Source organism: Podarcis erhardii (genome assembly GCF_964252035.2).
Source record: "Podarcis erhardii genome assembly, chromosome: 5".
Taxonomy (NCBI): domain Eukaryota; kingdom Metazoa; phylum Chordata; class Lepidosauria; order Squamata; family Lacertidae; genus Podarcis; species Podarcis erhardii.
Genome location: NC_138509.1, coordinates 96,974,009 through 96,990,318, shown reverse-complemented (window position 1 = coordinate 96,990,318; position 16,310 = coordinate 96,974,009). Strand labels below are relative to the sequence as shown.

General features: G+C 51.0%; 1 protein-coding gene across 1 annotated transcript; it reads right to left on the bottom strand.

Moving 5' to 3' along the window:
• Window positions 1-1,398: 1,398 nt before the first annotated feature.
• On the bottom strand, window positions 1,399-10,825 carry NPPC (natriuretic peptide C). Its single transcript, XM_081862887.1, has 3 exons — window positions 10,683-10,825; window positions 8,719-9,118; window positions 1,399-2,024 (listed from the first exon to the last, which is right to left on the bottom strand). The coding sequence occupies exons 1-2, from the start codon at window positions 10,773-10,775 to the stop codon at window positions 8,756-8,758; spliced, it is 456 nt and encodes a 151-aa protein (XP_081719013.1). The 5' UTR covers window positions 10,776-10,825; the 3' UTR covers window positions 1,399-2,024; window positions 8,719-8,755.
• Between the last annotated feature and the right edge of the window lie 5,485 nt (window positions 10,826-16,310).

Sequence of the window (16,310 nt, the reverse complement as noted above, 5' to 3'; positions counted from 1 at the left end):
GCGGTTTGCAGCAGGCAAAAAGATTTTAAAGGCTCCATTAAAAACACTTAACAAATTGCTAACAGGAGCAACGAGGTCTCTCCCAATGCCTGCTGAAAAAAAAGATGTGTCTTAACAGCCGCTTAAAGTTATGAAGAGGTAGTGCCAGAAGCGCCTCAGTGGAGGGAGGGAGTTCCACATACAGGGGGCCACCACCAAAAAGGCCCTCTCCTGTCTTCACAACACCACAGATCTCATACAGAGGAGAAGGAAGAACCCTCTTGACAACCTCATCTGCCCAGGCAGAGATGTACAGAAGAAGTTGGACAATGGGAGACTGTAGTTCTGCCATGTGCTAGGGGTAGGCAGAAGGCAAGTCAGGACCAACTGCAGGTTTTACGACCAGAAGACAAATTATCAGCTCCCACCCCCTTGGCTCACTTTGACAGGTTATTCTCCCGTGAGATCTCTGAGTGATTTGCCGGAGACTGGTGAGATTTTCGGACTGAATTGTTTTAACAACATCAAAACCCACAAATTGCCTCTTCCCCCCAACTGGTGAAATTGGGGGGGGGGGGAGCAAAGCAGGGTGAGATTTTTGTGTGTGGCAGGACTGTGAGTGCAATTAAAACCAATTCTCTGACATCTGTCCTTATCACCTTGGTCAGGAGATCCTGGAGTTCTGGTAAAGAAACCCAAAACAGATTTGACAAGCCTGAAAACTGCCCACCTCCTTTCTTTTTGTCCCACCACAAAACATGTAGCACAGGATTTTGAAGTGCTGCAATAACCTCCTAGCAGAGGGGTTGTCAACCTGGTCCCTACTGCCCACTAGTGGGCGTCTCAGGACTCTAGGTGGGCGGTAGGGGGTTCTGTGGCATCTGGTGGGCAGTAAGGAAATGTTACCATCAAGAAAGATGCATTAGTGGGCGGTAGGTATAAAAAGGTTGACTACCCCGTCCTAGCAGATAGCATTATGGGCAGCGGCACCTCCTTGGGCAATTTTCAGCTCTCAAATATTGTTTATTGATGGATTGAGAGCTGCTTTTGGTTCCTCACCTGCGTGTGGTCCACAACAGAGGCAGCAACATACCGTCCTGCCTGCCACATTTATGGCTGAGGTTGGTTCCTGCCATGTACACAGGAGGTCCCAGATCGTACCCCTGGCATCTCCCACTGCAGCTGGCATTTCGGACGTGTGACTCTCTCACTGGAGTTGGACTGTAACTCACGTCAGTCCCAGCCAGCATGATGGGAACCGGAGTACAACCACATTTGGAGCGCCATTTATGTTCTGCATGCCCGTAGAAATTGCAGACGGGGACGAGGCCCAAAGCAAAATGAGTTCCCCAAATCATCCATGACCGAAAGCCCTTCCCATCAAACACCACCTCTGAGAAAACTGGAGATCTTACTTAGTTACCAGCTACCAATTCTAATAAATTTACAGCAGCTGAGGTCTTTTTCCAAAACCAACAACTCTTCAAGGAGTAAAAAGAAAGACAGGTTACAAATGGTACATGGAATTGTGTTTTTTTTTTCCTTCAACATTTTCCAACTATTTAGGACAGGGAAAAGAAGTTACAATGCTAGACTCCTTTTCATTTAGTTACATAAATAAAATTTTTATAAATATCTCTTTATAAACAATATATAAATAGCTTTACAACATAAATACATTTATGCGTGACATGAATGTACAAACAGCTTCCTCAGTCTCTGGGCTTGGAGCGGTCCTTTGTCGTGGGTGGGTTGTTGGTGTGTAGGATACATATATGTGTGTGTGTATATATTGGGTATGATAGGAAAAGAGCTTTTGGATTTCAAAAACAAACCCACCCCGGACACCCCGCCCTCACCACTAACACCCCCCCCAAAAAAAAATTGCTGGTTCTGCTACAAGTCCTCGTACCAATAGGATAAGCCCAGCCAAGCCTTTTTCGGGTGCCATCAACATTGACCCTGCATGATGGTGAGGAGATGGCAAGAAATGTCCTTTGGGATGGGGTGATGGAATGCAGAATAACCCTCGTCAGTTCAAAGACCTGGAATGAGAAAAGAGGTGATGGATTAGGAACTTCCCAGATCATCTCTAGGTAGATAGGTTAAGAAGTAAGTTATACATATATAAAGACAATGCTATTTTCCTAGAAAAAAAGGTGCTGGAGCTCAGTGTTAACTTCTACCTTGTTCTACCTTGTTAACTTCTACCTTGTTCTCTTAGAATGGGAATGGCACCCACCTGCCTCCTCTTTGGCTTCCTTCCCCCACCCTGACTGAAAGCAAATCCAGCTTTTCTGATGCAGCACTACACAATCTTCCAGTGGGCGCTGCGTGACGACAGCCTTACATTTCTATGTATACAGGAAGATATGGTATCTCGTTTTGTATCTGTATGTAACTATAAACGGGACACAGCGTATTAATCAAGAAAAGGTCGCAGGATAATACAAGAGCTTGTATAAAAGCTAGCGCTAAGTTAACTCTATCTAGCAGTGTGCTTGCTCTACCGGGGAAATGTTTATCACCAGCAGAACATCGCAGTGCAAGAGAGTGCATTCAGCAGGCTGCTGGCAATGTTGCTGCACAATAGATTGTGTTAACCTGTTGCGCAAGGAGTTTCCGCTAGTGCAGCTGTTGCGTTGGGACTCCTTTGAAGCGCAGTATTATAATTCTAGCAGGCAGAGAACATTGGAACCAGCCCAATAGATCATTCATCAAAGCAGTACAAGACCACGACATAACAATATCAGAAGGATAAGAATGAAAGAAAGTCCCCTCAAGCTAAAGAATTAAAACCTGCCATTACCAAGGCAGCGTCTCACATGCTTAGGGGCTAGAAATTGAACAGACAACGATCCGGTGCATGCACATGCCCACAGCTGCATATAAAAAGCAGAATAATTAGCAATAATTACACCAACTCATATCTATCGCAGTAGTTGAGACACTTAGAAAAGAAAAGGCATAGCTAAGACGTTTGACCATCTAAACGGAGGGTTCTTTGTTGGGTTGCCAAGTTGTGGGGCTAAGTGGGCAGTAGGATCCAGTTTAAGTCCCCCCCTCACTGGTCCCATCCCACTTTGGGGGGACTTAACACCAGCCTCAGCCTATGCTGGTTTATCTTTGGCTCAGTCAGATACCCCGTGCATCTTAAACTGTGTTAACCCAGCAGATTTTGCCATAGGATTGCCCCGCAAGAGATGTCCCTTTAAGTGGATTAATCATCTGCCTTTGAGCCACAGGAAGGCAGCCAGGCTACTTTGCTGCTCTTTTTGGAAGCTTCCTCTCTGGGCAAGGACTGCCAGTCCAAGCCCAGGTTAAATTCAAAGAAGCCTGCGAAGGGAGAGCAGGGGCAAGTCGCCGGTTGGAGAAGCTACAGGCTGAGCCAGAAGATCTGCTCAGTCTTCCCAACAATGCTGAGAAGTATATCTATCTATCTGTCTGTCACATTTATATCACAAGTGCTCAAAGTGGTGTGCATGGTTCTCCCCACCTTCTTCCATATTTTCTCCCCACAACAACCCTGTGGCATAGGACAGGCTGAGAGAATGAGACTGGCACCCAAGGTCACCCGGTGAGCTTTGTGGCCAAGTGGGCGTTTGAACCCCGGTCTCTCCCAGGTCTCGGTCCGACATTCTAACCGCTATGTGGCACTGCCTCTTTTGCTCTAACCCAGGGGTCCCCAAACTAAGGCCTGCGGGCCAGATAAGGCCTGAGGGAGTCGTTTATCCGGCCTGCAGTGACCCCCGCCGCCCACTGCCGCCGCCCACTCTTACCGGCACTGCGCTGCACGGCTGCCCATTTCCGGGTCGGAGGAACACCGGAAATAGCTTGCGCACATGCACAAGTGTTATTTGCGCATGCGCAAGCATTATTTGCACATGCACAAGTGTTATTTCCGGTGCACATCCGGGTCGGAGGAGGCCCATGCACATGCGCATAAGCTATTTCTGGTGCTCCTCTGACCCGGAAGTGCACCAGAGATAGCATGTGTGCATGCGTATGGGCACACACTTCCCCACCCTCCGGCCCGCCACATGATCGGAGGTGCGGTAAGTTTGCTGACCCCTGCTCTAACCACTAGACAACACTGGCTCTTACGGCAACTGCGGCAACTGTTTCTAAGCTGGCACCTATGCATATAAATTGGCATAGGCACACATCCCGAAGCTCTGTGTCCTCTGGCAATGCATTGGCGCCCCCCTCAATGTGTCTGTCTCCACATAAGAAAAACACAGCAAGGGGAGAGACTTGGAGCAGCTGACACAGCACGAGGCGGTCTGCAACCTCAGCTGCGCTTGTCTTCTCGAAATGAGCAAGTGAGAGCCACTCGCCCATCCATCTGAACCCTCATAATGAGCCCCTGGCCTGGGCGCTTTTCACGGTTTCCTAGTAAACCTGCTGCCGACGCCTGGGAATGCATATCTGCGCAAGAGGGCTGGAGGAGGGAGGCTGAGCTCCTGGCGGAGAGAGGGCTCGCTCTGGGGAAACCATCAATGTGGTGTTGTTTGCAGCCGGTGCTCAGCAGGAGCAGGGGAATTTGCCCCCGGCCCTGGGTTCAAAGGGGTCGTGCGAACAGCCCTAGCTGGAAAGGAACCTGTTGCTTGCACACCCTTCTCCCGGACCAGCAGCACAGACGGAGGGGTTCTTGGCTGCACAGCAGCAGTGGCTTAATCACTCTGTACACAACGGATCCCATTGCATGGATGCCTCACCAGTTATGCTCAGAACCCTCTGCAGCTCTGAAGAGGAGGTGGAGCCAATCCCCATGATCCATCCCTGGTGGGTTCCCCCAGGAACCTGGGCTTTCCCCAAGGAGACTCCTTTGGCACAGGGCACTGAAGGTTGGGTCCACAGGCTCCCTGGGGTAACTAGAAGAGAGAGTCTCACTGCTGGAAAACCAGTTATCCCAAAGGCGTCAATGGCTGTGGCCTTTGAATGAGCCGGGAGGCAGCGCTGATGGGCAGGGGAGTTCCTCCTGGCCATTACTACATAACCCAGTTATCAAACCAGTTGTTCCAGGAGCTGGCTGGGGTGCCCGTAGACCCAGCTGTGCAGTCCCTGCACCAGAGGAAACGTCTGGCTTGGGCTATGACCCCCCCCCCCCGTTTGTGGTGGGCATCCCTGTGGCCTTTAACCCTTGCGTTGAAGTTGCTGAGGTCCTGCCAAGCTACCAGATAGCAGGCTGCTGAAACCAGAATCTGTGCAGGATGAGCACTACTGTCCTCACACTGTCCCTCCACTGCCCCACCCAGGCTGCCAACTAGAGGAGGAAACGACAGGGAGTTTTGACCAGGCAGCGGGTCTGGCTGGTCAAGCAGCTCCTCCAGAGCGAGGCCTGGGGCACCCTTTCAGCCAAGTGGGGCTGTTTGGCTGCCCCTCCGGGCCACTTGCCTGTTGCGATAGAGGATCCTCTGCATCCCTTAAAGGTAAAGGGACCCCTGACCATTAGGTCCAGTCGTGGCCGACTCTGGGGTTGCGGCGCTCATCTCGCTTTACTGGCCGAGGGAGTACAGCTTCTGGGTCATGTGGCCAGCATGACTAAGCCGCTTCTGGCGAACCAGAGCAGCGCACGGAAACGCCATTTACCTTCCCACCAGAGTGGTACCTATTTATCTACTTGCACTTGACGTGCTTTTGAATTGCTAGGTTGGCAGGAGCAGGGACTGAACAACGGGAGCTCACCCCGTTGCGGGGATTCGAACTGCCGACCTTCTGATCGGCAAGTCCTAGGGTTAAACCACAGAGCCACCCGCGTCCCTTACATCCCTTACAATGCTGTAATTCTGTGATTCCCCACTAGCCAGCTCCCTGGCCTCACCAGCCCCACTCTCAGACATGGTGACTGTGGCCCTGGATTCCCCTCATTTTCTGCACCATAGATGCCACTGCTGCTACTGCCCTCGCCTATGGCAACCCTCCCATTCACATGGATTGAATGCTGCAAGCGTTTCGGGCAGAGCGTTTGCCCAAACCTGGCACGTTCCTTTGGCCAGCTGGCAACCTCAAGAGACACTTGGACATGTGCCCCATGATCTGCTAGTCTCTCCTGCAGATCAGCTGCAGCTCGTTTCAAAGGGGGTCTGCACTAAACTTTGCAGTGAATTGTAGTGGGCCCCTCCGCTACAGTTGGTCCCCCCCCCCCGCCACCACTCTTCAGAGACCCCCACCTCACATGGCTTCAAGTGAACACCCCGGTTTAAAACAGCTCTGCTAAAGCTTCGCTTCATATGACCCGTGAACAGCATTCACAAGGCCACACAAACAGCAGGAAGTTCAGAGGGAGTTCTAGCATCTTTGGTGCAAACAAATGTTCCGAGTGCGTGGTTAAACAATGGAACTCCCTCCCACTGGAAGCCACCGACCCAGGTGGCTTTAAAAGAGGGTGAGAGGGCAAGCGGTTTCTACACGGAGTTTAGCTCAGTTGGTTGGGCATGAGTTGCTTAACCTCAGGGTCATGGGTTTGAGCCCCATGCTGGGCAAAATATTCCTTTCAGGGGGCTGGACTAGATGACCCTCATGGTTCCTTCCAACTCTATGATTAATTTCAATGGGCAGCTGGATCGGAGGGAAGCTGTGGGCACACGTCAGACACCTTTCCAAACCCCCTCTGCCCAGCTGGATCTTCACCGGGGAAGGGACTGTATGGCATGGGGAGGCTGGTATGTTGGGGAGAGTGGGGCCCTGCCCTCAGACAGCTCTTACCCGCCCAACTTCCTTCTTACAACCAGACTGAGTTGGCTCTGCCGCCACCTACTGGCAGCCTCCCTTCCTTCTGCCCTACCGGCTGCAATGGGCATCAGCCACCACTGTGTATGACAACTTTGACACTGACCCATACGCTGTCTGGAACTGGGCTTCTCCAACCTCCTATTTTAGTTTCCGGCTCTCAGCAGGTGCCTTAGCCATCTTTGCTATGCCGGCAGCAGGCAGGAGGCTCTCCGCAAGGCAGCACGGGGGATGTATAAATAAATAAGGAGCCCTCCCAAAAAAATACCCTTTGGATTGTTTGAAGGCCTAACTATAGGAATAACTATAATTATTCACAGCGCCTAATTTGAGAGGAAGCAGGTGTGAGCCAAATCTGAGGGCTGTCTTCAGGAAAAACAGCGCCCTGCTCCGTGCATGTGGGGGGCTGGCCAGTTTTGGATCGGAGGCATTTCTCGCTGTTCCACACCCCAAACCCTCACTGTTTCGGCCTCCAAGCAAAATATTTAGTTATTTTGTGGTCTGCCTCTCGGACCCCTGCAGATAATTTATGCACTTGCCTTTAAGGAATAATTTGCTCAAATGTTCTCCTTCAATGCCCCAAATTATTATACACACTCACGTCAGAGGGGTGGATTTGGGGACAGTGCACCAGTCTTGTGGAAATAGTGTTAGGGCTACATTGTCTAAGCCTTTTTAAAAAGAAAAAAAAAAGGCCCCGTTCAAATCTCACATTTACCAAGAACCTGCTATGTGGCCTTAGCTAAGCTTCCATCTTTCGGCCTAACTTAAAGGCTGGTTTTCAATATTATGCGGACATGAAAAGTGCTTTGAGAACTCGAAAGCGCCACATACTTGCATGTTTGATTTGTGGCAAATTCATGCAAGAGACGGGTGGGGTAGGAGAGCCGGGGGGGGGGATCACATCTGGCAACCAAGGAAGCTTAGTTTGGTCAGAATCAAGTAAACACTTCCAGAATTAGTTACAGGTAGGTAGCTGTGTTGGTCTGCCGTAGTCAAAACAAAAAAAGAAAAAATCCTTCCAGTACCACCTTAAAGACCAACTAAGTTAGTTCTTGGTATGAGCTTTCGTGTGCATGCACACTTCTTCAGATACACAGAAGTGTGCATGCACACGAAAGCTCATACCAATAACAAACTTAGTTGGTCTCTAAGGTGCTACTGGAAGGAATTTTTTTGTTTTGTTTCGACTTCCAGAATTAACGTTCAATATATTACTTCTGGTCAATGAACCGCCATAGCTGCTAGATGGCCGTGAAAATTTGTGTCCCAGGCTTTTTGGACTCGTCTACCCATGTGCTATCTGAAACCAAAGCGGCACATTGGTTGCCAGATGTGAAATAGATGGGCATTATTTCCAGCTCTCCTACCTCACAAGAGGGCTATTAAGGGCAACTAGCCGGGGTGACTAGGCTCTACCTCCACAGCTGCAGGCAGCAGTGCTTTCAAAGAATAGTTTGTCTGCATTCAAGCACAAGGGAAACACTCGGTTCCTGTCGTTTCCAGCAATTGGTATTCGGAAGCATTTCTGCCTCTGAACTTGGAGGCAGCCCATAACCATTGTGGCTAGTAGCCCTCAATAACCCTCTCCTCCATGAAATTGTCCAGCCCTCTCTTACATTTCTCTTACTCAAATATTTTAGGGGAGGGGCGAAGACCCCCATGTCACCAGGGAGTTGGCTCCCAGGCTCCGTGCCCAGTGAGGCAGAGCTAGGAGCGCTCCTCTAAATTCTCCTCTGATATCACTGCCTCCTGTGGGAAGGAGTTCTGTAGATTAACTACAGGCTGCATGAAGAAGGAAGGGGAGAACCACGTGCGCCCCCTCGAGCTACTGGGAGGAAAAGGTGGGGTACAAGAGAAACAGACAGACAGACAGACAGACAGACAGACAGACAGACAAGGAGGGGGTTCGAGCGCTGAAGGTTAGAGCGCTCTCACTTTTGCGTTAGCGTTAAAACCAGCGCCGTCTCGGCTTGGGATGGACGGCAGCGCGCGCTGTCTACTCACCGCCGCTAGGTGTCGCCCGCAGGCCGCCCTCGACGGCTCAGCAGCCCAGGCCGCTAATGGTGCCGATGCGGTCCAGCTTGAGGCCGAAGCAGTTCTTGGTGGAGCCCTTCTTGGAGGGGCTTTTGAAGCGCCGCGACCCTCCGCCGCCGCCGCCGCCGCCTCCTCCGCCGGCGTGGTGCTCCGGGTGCGCCCCCCGCGCCCAGGTGGCCCGCGACTGCTTGGTGTCGGTGCGCAGGTCCCGCATGAGCCTCGACGACGACGACGAGCCTTTGCCCTTCTGTTGCGAGGAGGAGCCCTGCTTTCCTCCGCCGCTCCGCGCACCGCCCGCCGCGGGCCCCGACGACGCCTCCAGCAGCTCCGCCAGTTCGCGCCCCAACGCCGCCAAGCTCCCCGACGGACCCTGCGCGGAGGAAGCGAGATAGAGGGGTTAGCGGGGCGCTGGATGGGGGTGCAAGTGGAGGGAAGGAGGGGCAGGGCAGCCCCACCGCAGCAGCAGGAAATAACAGCCCAGATGGTTTCTCCTCTCGGCTCTGCCTGGCCGCCCCCTCGAGGAACCTCGGATTGCCCCGGGCTGCGGGGAGAGCGATGGCAGGAGGAGGAGGGCCGGTTGGGTGCGGGTGAGAATGGGGCTCCCATCAGGACGCACTTGCGCACCCCAACACGCGGAGATTCCTGCCACCCCAGGGAGTCCCCTCGAGGAATATCCCCCGTCCTGGGGACTGGGAGGACTGGCGGGGGCGGCGAATTGGGCGGGTGGCACCCGGCCGTCCTGCCCATTTGTCAAGCCCACCTCGCCACCTCAGCCTCAGGCCAAGAGGACTGTCCGGGTCACAAGTTTATTCGGAGAGAAGGAAGAGAAACGACAACGCGGAGTAGGAGTGGGAGTGGGCTGGAGGGGCGAGGGGGAAATGCCGGTCGGAAGAGGTTTTTCTTCGGGATCAGATCTCCCCAAATCAGATCTCCCCGACCCGATACAAAGTAGCCTAGATCTCGAGTTTCACTTGGGAGAATGGTTCATGGAATCGCAGAGTTGAAAGGGACCCCGAGGGCATCCAGTCCAACCCTCAGCGATGCAGGAATCTCAGCGCCTGCTTGGCCGGTGAAGAGAACTGGGGGGTCTTCTCCAGGAAAGCTCCCCCGATTCCTTTTCTCTCTCCTCCTCCAGGGACAATACCCCCTCACCATTTCCACTATCTCCACAAGAACACCCACCTTTGGTCCCCCTTCAGCGCTGCGCCTCCGAAGGCGCGCCCGGGCGCCCGGTGGGTCTCCCAGCTTCCCGCCCCGTCTGCTTCTCCTTCTAGGGGGTGTCGAATCTTCGCTCTATTTCCCTAGCGCCTCACCCCAAGGAGAGGCTCCTCTCCGCGGGCACGGAGCTCGGAAGCCGCCCCGTCGCCGCTTGCCTGGACGCCCTCCCCTCTCCCTCTCAGCACCACGGGGCGATGGAGAGCAGCCGGCGGCAGCTGGAGTCGCCGACCCACCTACCCGGCCCGAAAGGAGGGCGGTGGAGAGAGTGAGGGGCGTCCCTCTCATTCAGCCCTTCCTGCCCCATTCCCAGCAGAAGCCTCCCCCGGCTGGACCGTCCGCCCCGTCGGGGATGCAAGAGGCAGGGGTACGCAGGAGAGAGGGATCCCGCTTCTACAGCCCAGGCAAGATCGCGCCCGCTGACTCCAGAAAGTTATCCGGACGTCAGCTCTGCCCTTCAACCGGCTTTAAGGCAGGAGACGACAGCGACTCTTTCAGCCAGCCACCCTAGAAAGCGGGGCAACTTAATCCGGATTACCGTTTCTGTGAGGACTCCGGCAGACCTCGCTTCTGCTCGTCTCCAGTCACATCTCCTCTCCTCATCCCGAATCTACACGCCCGTCTATCCTTTCCCTCCCAGTCCCGAAGCTTCCAGGGATCGCCCCCGACGGAGAGGCAGCCCGGGACCTTTCCCGTCGAATCTCCCCGCGCCGCCTTACCTTCTGCAGGTTCTGGGGAGCCGGCTTCGCCTCCAGCGCCAGGGCGAGCAGGGCGAGGAAGAGTCCGCAAGCCACGACGTGAGAGATGTACATCCTGGACCGGGTGTCGGGAGAAGAGAAGGGAAGAAGGGGAAGGAGCCGAAGAGCGCAGCGGGACTGAAGACCCCTCGACGGCAAGGCGAGCGCAGCGGCGGTGGATCGACAGCAGAGGATCAAGGCGCGCAGGCTGCAGTCTGTGTCCGAGGGCGGCGCGTCTGCAGACTAACCTCTCGCTCTCCTTCGACGGCCAGAACCGATTGTAGCGCCGGGATGGCCCTCGGCCCTTTATAACCAACCTGCGGGGTGATGTCATCCTCCGCCTCACTCGCACGCGCGCGGGGGGGGGGGGGAGGTGAAAGAGAAGCCGCGATCCCGGAGTTGGATTTTGCGCTTCTCACTCGATGGGGCGCACGGGGATTCTCGCTGGACGGAGAGCCTTTGGGTTACTAACCTGCAGCGCGTGGTTAGTAGAATAGAATGGACGGGTGTATGTGTGCATGGAATACGAGTCGTGGAGGTGAAACGGCCGCGCGCGGGGGGGGGGGACTTTAGGGAGCAGGCGGGCACGTCGTGGTGGTGGTGGTGGGGCGCTCTGCAGAGATGCCCCCCCTCAGCACCTGTAGGCTTGCAACGCGTGGGAGATCAGCACCGAAGACCCCGCACAGACTAGTGCAAACTTGTAATCTCTCTCACAGACACGTGTCATCATCACACGCGTACACGTGTCTCTCCAGAAATAACGTTGCTGCTTCCTACCTCCGGATAACACATTGGTGGAGGTTGATTTAAGTGAGGAGGGGAGGGTTGTTTGATTTTTGGACTTAGGAGGATGGGACACACCGCAACACACATCAGATTGAAGCGTGCACAAAGTTCTTCTCTTCAGACTTACGTCTGAAAGCCCACCGGTGAACTATTTTGAAACCGAGTCTCGGGGCGGCAAAATTTGTCAGCTAGACCTGTCGCTTTGGGAGCTTGGGCTCCGAAGGCGGCAGCTTGGATTGCCCCCTCGGGGATCCGGGAGAGAAGGCGGGGAGATCCCCCTCCGCTCCTAACCGAGAAAGAGCTGGCGAGGCTGGGACTTCACCCGCGAAAAGCCTCCCGCGCGAGAGACGCGAGAGACAGGCAGGTTCTTGAAGACCTGGCAGCCGAAACTCCGAATGCAAAGTAAGGTATGCAAGCAAGCAAGAAGGCAAAGAGCAGCAGCCGTGTGTATCTGACAACCAAGCCCACGCACCAATGCCTGGGGAGCTGGTGTGGGATTTCCACGCCTGATTGTGTACATACACACATCCACCCGCATGTATGGCTTGGTATATCCATCCATCTATCGATCTATCTATCTATCTATCAATCATCATCTATCTATCATCTATCTATCTATCTATCTCTATCTCTATCTATCTATCTATCTATCTATCTATCTATCATCTATCTATCTATCTATCTATCTATCTATCTATCATCTATCTATCTATCATCTATCTATCTATCTATCTATCTATCTATCTATCTATCTATCTATCTATCTATCCTCTATCTATCTATCATCTATCTATCATCTATCTATCTATCCTCTATCTATCTATCATCTATCTATCATCTATCTATCCTCTATCTATCTATCCTCTATCTATCTATCATCTATCTATCCTCTATCTATCTATCTATCTATCTATCTATCCTCTATCTATCTATCTATCTATCTATCATCTATCTATCATCTATCTATCTATCCTCTATCTATCTATCCTCTATCTATCCTCTATCTATCTATCCTCTATCTATCTATCCTCTATCTATCTATCCTCTATCATCTCCCCTATATTTAGGGGGGTGAGGTATGAGGGTCTTGTGGCATTTCTGTGCCTGTGTGTCCACACCCAGTGGTGGGAGAGGGGTTTAAAAGATCTCTCCCTCCGCCACAGATACAAGAGCATAACTGTATTGACTCTCCCGTTGTCATTTTCTTCTTGCTACTCTCTCCCCAGATTAGGGTTAGGGCTGCAGGGGGCAGGGGATCTAACCCCTTCCTCTGGGTCTCTTCTGGCTGTGATCCGAATTGTCCCATTTCACAACTGCTATGGGGAGGATCAGTGGCTGCTGCCATGGAGCCGCTGCTTGATTTCCACTCCCCACTTTGCTCTCCCGGCAAGACCCCTTCCAGCCTCTCACATAAAGACACCACCTCTTCCCATCAGAATTAACACATTTAAAAGGTTCTGTTATAAGCTGGTTTGAGACTTTAGCAGTCGCCTAAAATGGGCAGCAGAATCAAAGTGGATTTACAACTTTAGAGGAAAACAGGATGGGGAGGGCAGAGGAAAACAAGCAACCAATGTTGTCATTTCATTTGCTAATCAATTGAAATCACCCACTGCTTTGACATCTTCCCCCACCTCTTCACTTCCCTTTACCTGCACTAAGAATGATACCTGATTTCCCCACCCTTTATTCTGCCTAACATTGTCACCTTGGAGTCCACTTTATCTGACAATCAGGCCCATTGGCAGACCAACTCTGCAGTACAAAGATGTCTGCAAACATGAGATGTCTGCAAACTTGCAGGTGTCCACAGTGCCTAGAGACAGACAAAATAATAATTAAAAAAAAATCCTTCCAGTAGCACCTTAGAGACCAACTAAGTTAGTTATGGAAGTGAGAGCTGGACCATAAAGAAGGCTGATTGCCGAAGAATTGACGCTTTTGTATTCTGGTGCTGGAGGAGACTCTTGAGAGTCCCATGGACTGCAAGAAGATCAAACCTCTCCATTCTGAAGGAAATCAGCCCTGAGTGCTCACTGGAAGGACAGATCCTGAAGCTGAGGCTCCAAGATTTTGGCCACCTCATGAGAAGACAAGACTCCCTGGAAAAGACCCTGATGTTGGGAAAGATGGAGGGCACAAGAAGAAGGGGACGACAGAGGACGAGATGGTGGGACAGTGTTCTCGAAGCTACCAGCATGAGTTACAGATAGGTAGCCGTGTTGGTCTGCCATGGTCAAAACAAAATAAAAAAATTCCTTCCAGTAGCACCTTAAAGACCAACTGAGTTAGTTATAGGTATGAGCTTTCGTGTGCATGCACACTTCTTCAGATACACTGAAACAGAAGTCACCAGACCTTTCTATATAGTGAGAAGGTGGGGAGGGGTATTACTCAGAAGGGTGGTGGGAATGGGTGATTGGCAGATAGCTGCGATGAGCCTGTTGACGACTCTTAACGACTGCAATAGGTCTAACAGGAAAAAGCAAGGGGTGAGAAGGTGAAAAATGGCTTTGTCATGTATAATGAGATAAGAATCCAATGTCTTTGTTCAAACCAGGTCTCTCCATAGTTTTAAGTTTGGTGATAAGTTGCAATTCAGCAGCTTCTCTTTCCAGTCTATTTCTGAAATTCCTTTGTAATAGAACAGCTACTTTGAGATCTTGTATAGAATGTCCTGGGAGATTGAAGTGTTCTCCTACTGGTTTTTCTGTCTTGTGGTTCCTGATGTCGGATTTATGTCCACTTGGTCCTGCAAGCACTTTCCACTTCCTTGGGGTTCACTTCTGGCTCCACCTTTCCAAAGAGAGATCCCCAAAATTAAGACTTACCAGCATGAGTTTAACTAAACTGCGCAAGGCAGTGGAAGACAGGACGGCCTGGCGTGCTCTGGTCCATGGGGTCACAAAGAGATCCCCAAAATTAAGACTACCAGCATGAGTTTAACTAAACTGCGCAAGGCAGTGGAAGACAGGACGGCCTGGCGTGCTCTGGTCCATGGGGTCACAAAGAGTCAGACATGACTAAACGACTAAACAACAACAAGTTAGTTATTGGTATGAGCTTTCATGTGCATCTCTAAGGTGCTACTGGAAGGAATTTTTTTATTGTGTTTTGACTGCGGCAGACAAACACGGCTACCTACTTGTAACTAGAGAGAGACAGTTATGCACCCACAGCAATGACCAGAGGAGGAATGACCGCTGGGAGGAATCACAGAGAGAAGAAAAGCCCTGCAGCAGCACAACCGGACGCCTTCGTCTGCCCCAGCTGCAACAAAACATGTCTCTCCCATATCGGTCTCTACGGCCACAGCAGGTGCTGTAACTCTCCAACAGTTTGATTTTGCCTCCAGAGGCGCATTCTTCCATTGTCTCATGAGACAGATGGGTGTCAATGTTAGGGGGACCAAAATGTTAGGTTCATTCAAAACCAGAACCCTTGAATTTGGTACAAAGCCACCACCACAATCATCACTATTTGTGTTTATTCATTACTTACTTTTTTTAAAAAAGGCAGCTTGCAAATATATAAAAGACCAGTCAGTCATTCAAAACCGAATTCACAGAATAAAGCCCGATTAGAACAAAAATTACTAAAAGGTCTTCATCCAAGAATGAGAATGAAAAGGACAGATCCTGCCCCACCTTACTGAAAGATGAACAGTTATGATGATTAGGCAGGGAAACAGACAACTTCTATACACTTTCTCCCCAAAACAGGGAACTCCAGATGTATCCCAAATGGTTATATTAGCCAGAAAGCAGAGTTTAGGTATGCGTATCCCAAGAAGCTCAGAAACATTTTGAAAGGGAAACGTTTGTAGGTCTCTCCCTCGTTCTCTCTCAACAGGGGGCTCAAAGGGAAATGTTTGCGCTGCTCTGACATTCAGTACAAAACTGAAGTCTGGACGGCACATAGCCTGAGTCCCTTTGAATACCACTGAATGGGACATTTTCGTACGAAAATGGGGACATTTTCGTACGAAAAGAAAAAACAAGCACATGAAACCATGAACATAAGACGTTGCTTTCCTAGAATCATAGAATTGTGGACTAGGAAGGACCACAAGGGTCATCTAGTCTAACCCCCTGCTCTGGAGACAGAGCTTCCTCCGCCCACTAACCCTCAGCGTTGCAATGGTAAATCCTGACCCACAGGTGTGGTTTTTTTATTTTTATGACAGCCATACCTCTTGTATCCCAGCTTGATCACTGAGATCTTCTGTAGGAGTGCTTCTGAGCTGGTGAGGCTCGTTCAACAACAACACTAAACCAAGCCTCTAGAGTCATTGGCCCAGTCCTGTGGAACTCTCTGCCACTAGAGATTCAGCAGGAGCCTTCTGTGGCAACTTTTAAACACACGCTGAAAACTTTTCTATTCTCCCAGACCTATACAGGTAATTAAGAGTACATTGCCCACTATGGTCTACTGATGTATTTATTTATTATTCCTTTTAACTTTTTATGATTTTACTGTCTAGTTTTATGTTTTACTGTTGTTGTAAAACCACTCTGATGTATTTCTATGACACAGCAGTATATAATTATTTTTATAAAAAAATAAAATAAATAAAGAGGACTGCTTTGCATTCTTGCCCACTGCAGACATTCTGGCTTCAAACTGGTAAAGCATGAGACTCTTCATCTCAGGGCTGTGGGTTCGAGCCCCACATTGGGTGAAATATTCCTGCATTGCAGGGGGTTGGACTAGATGACCCTTGGGGTCCCTTCCAACTCTATGATTCTATGAAATCAATACCAAGGCAGATCCGCCCCCTTTTCGGCCCCCTACTACTTCTACTTTACTGATGGAGAAGTTTTC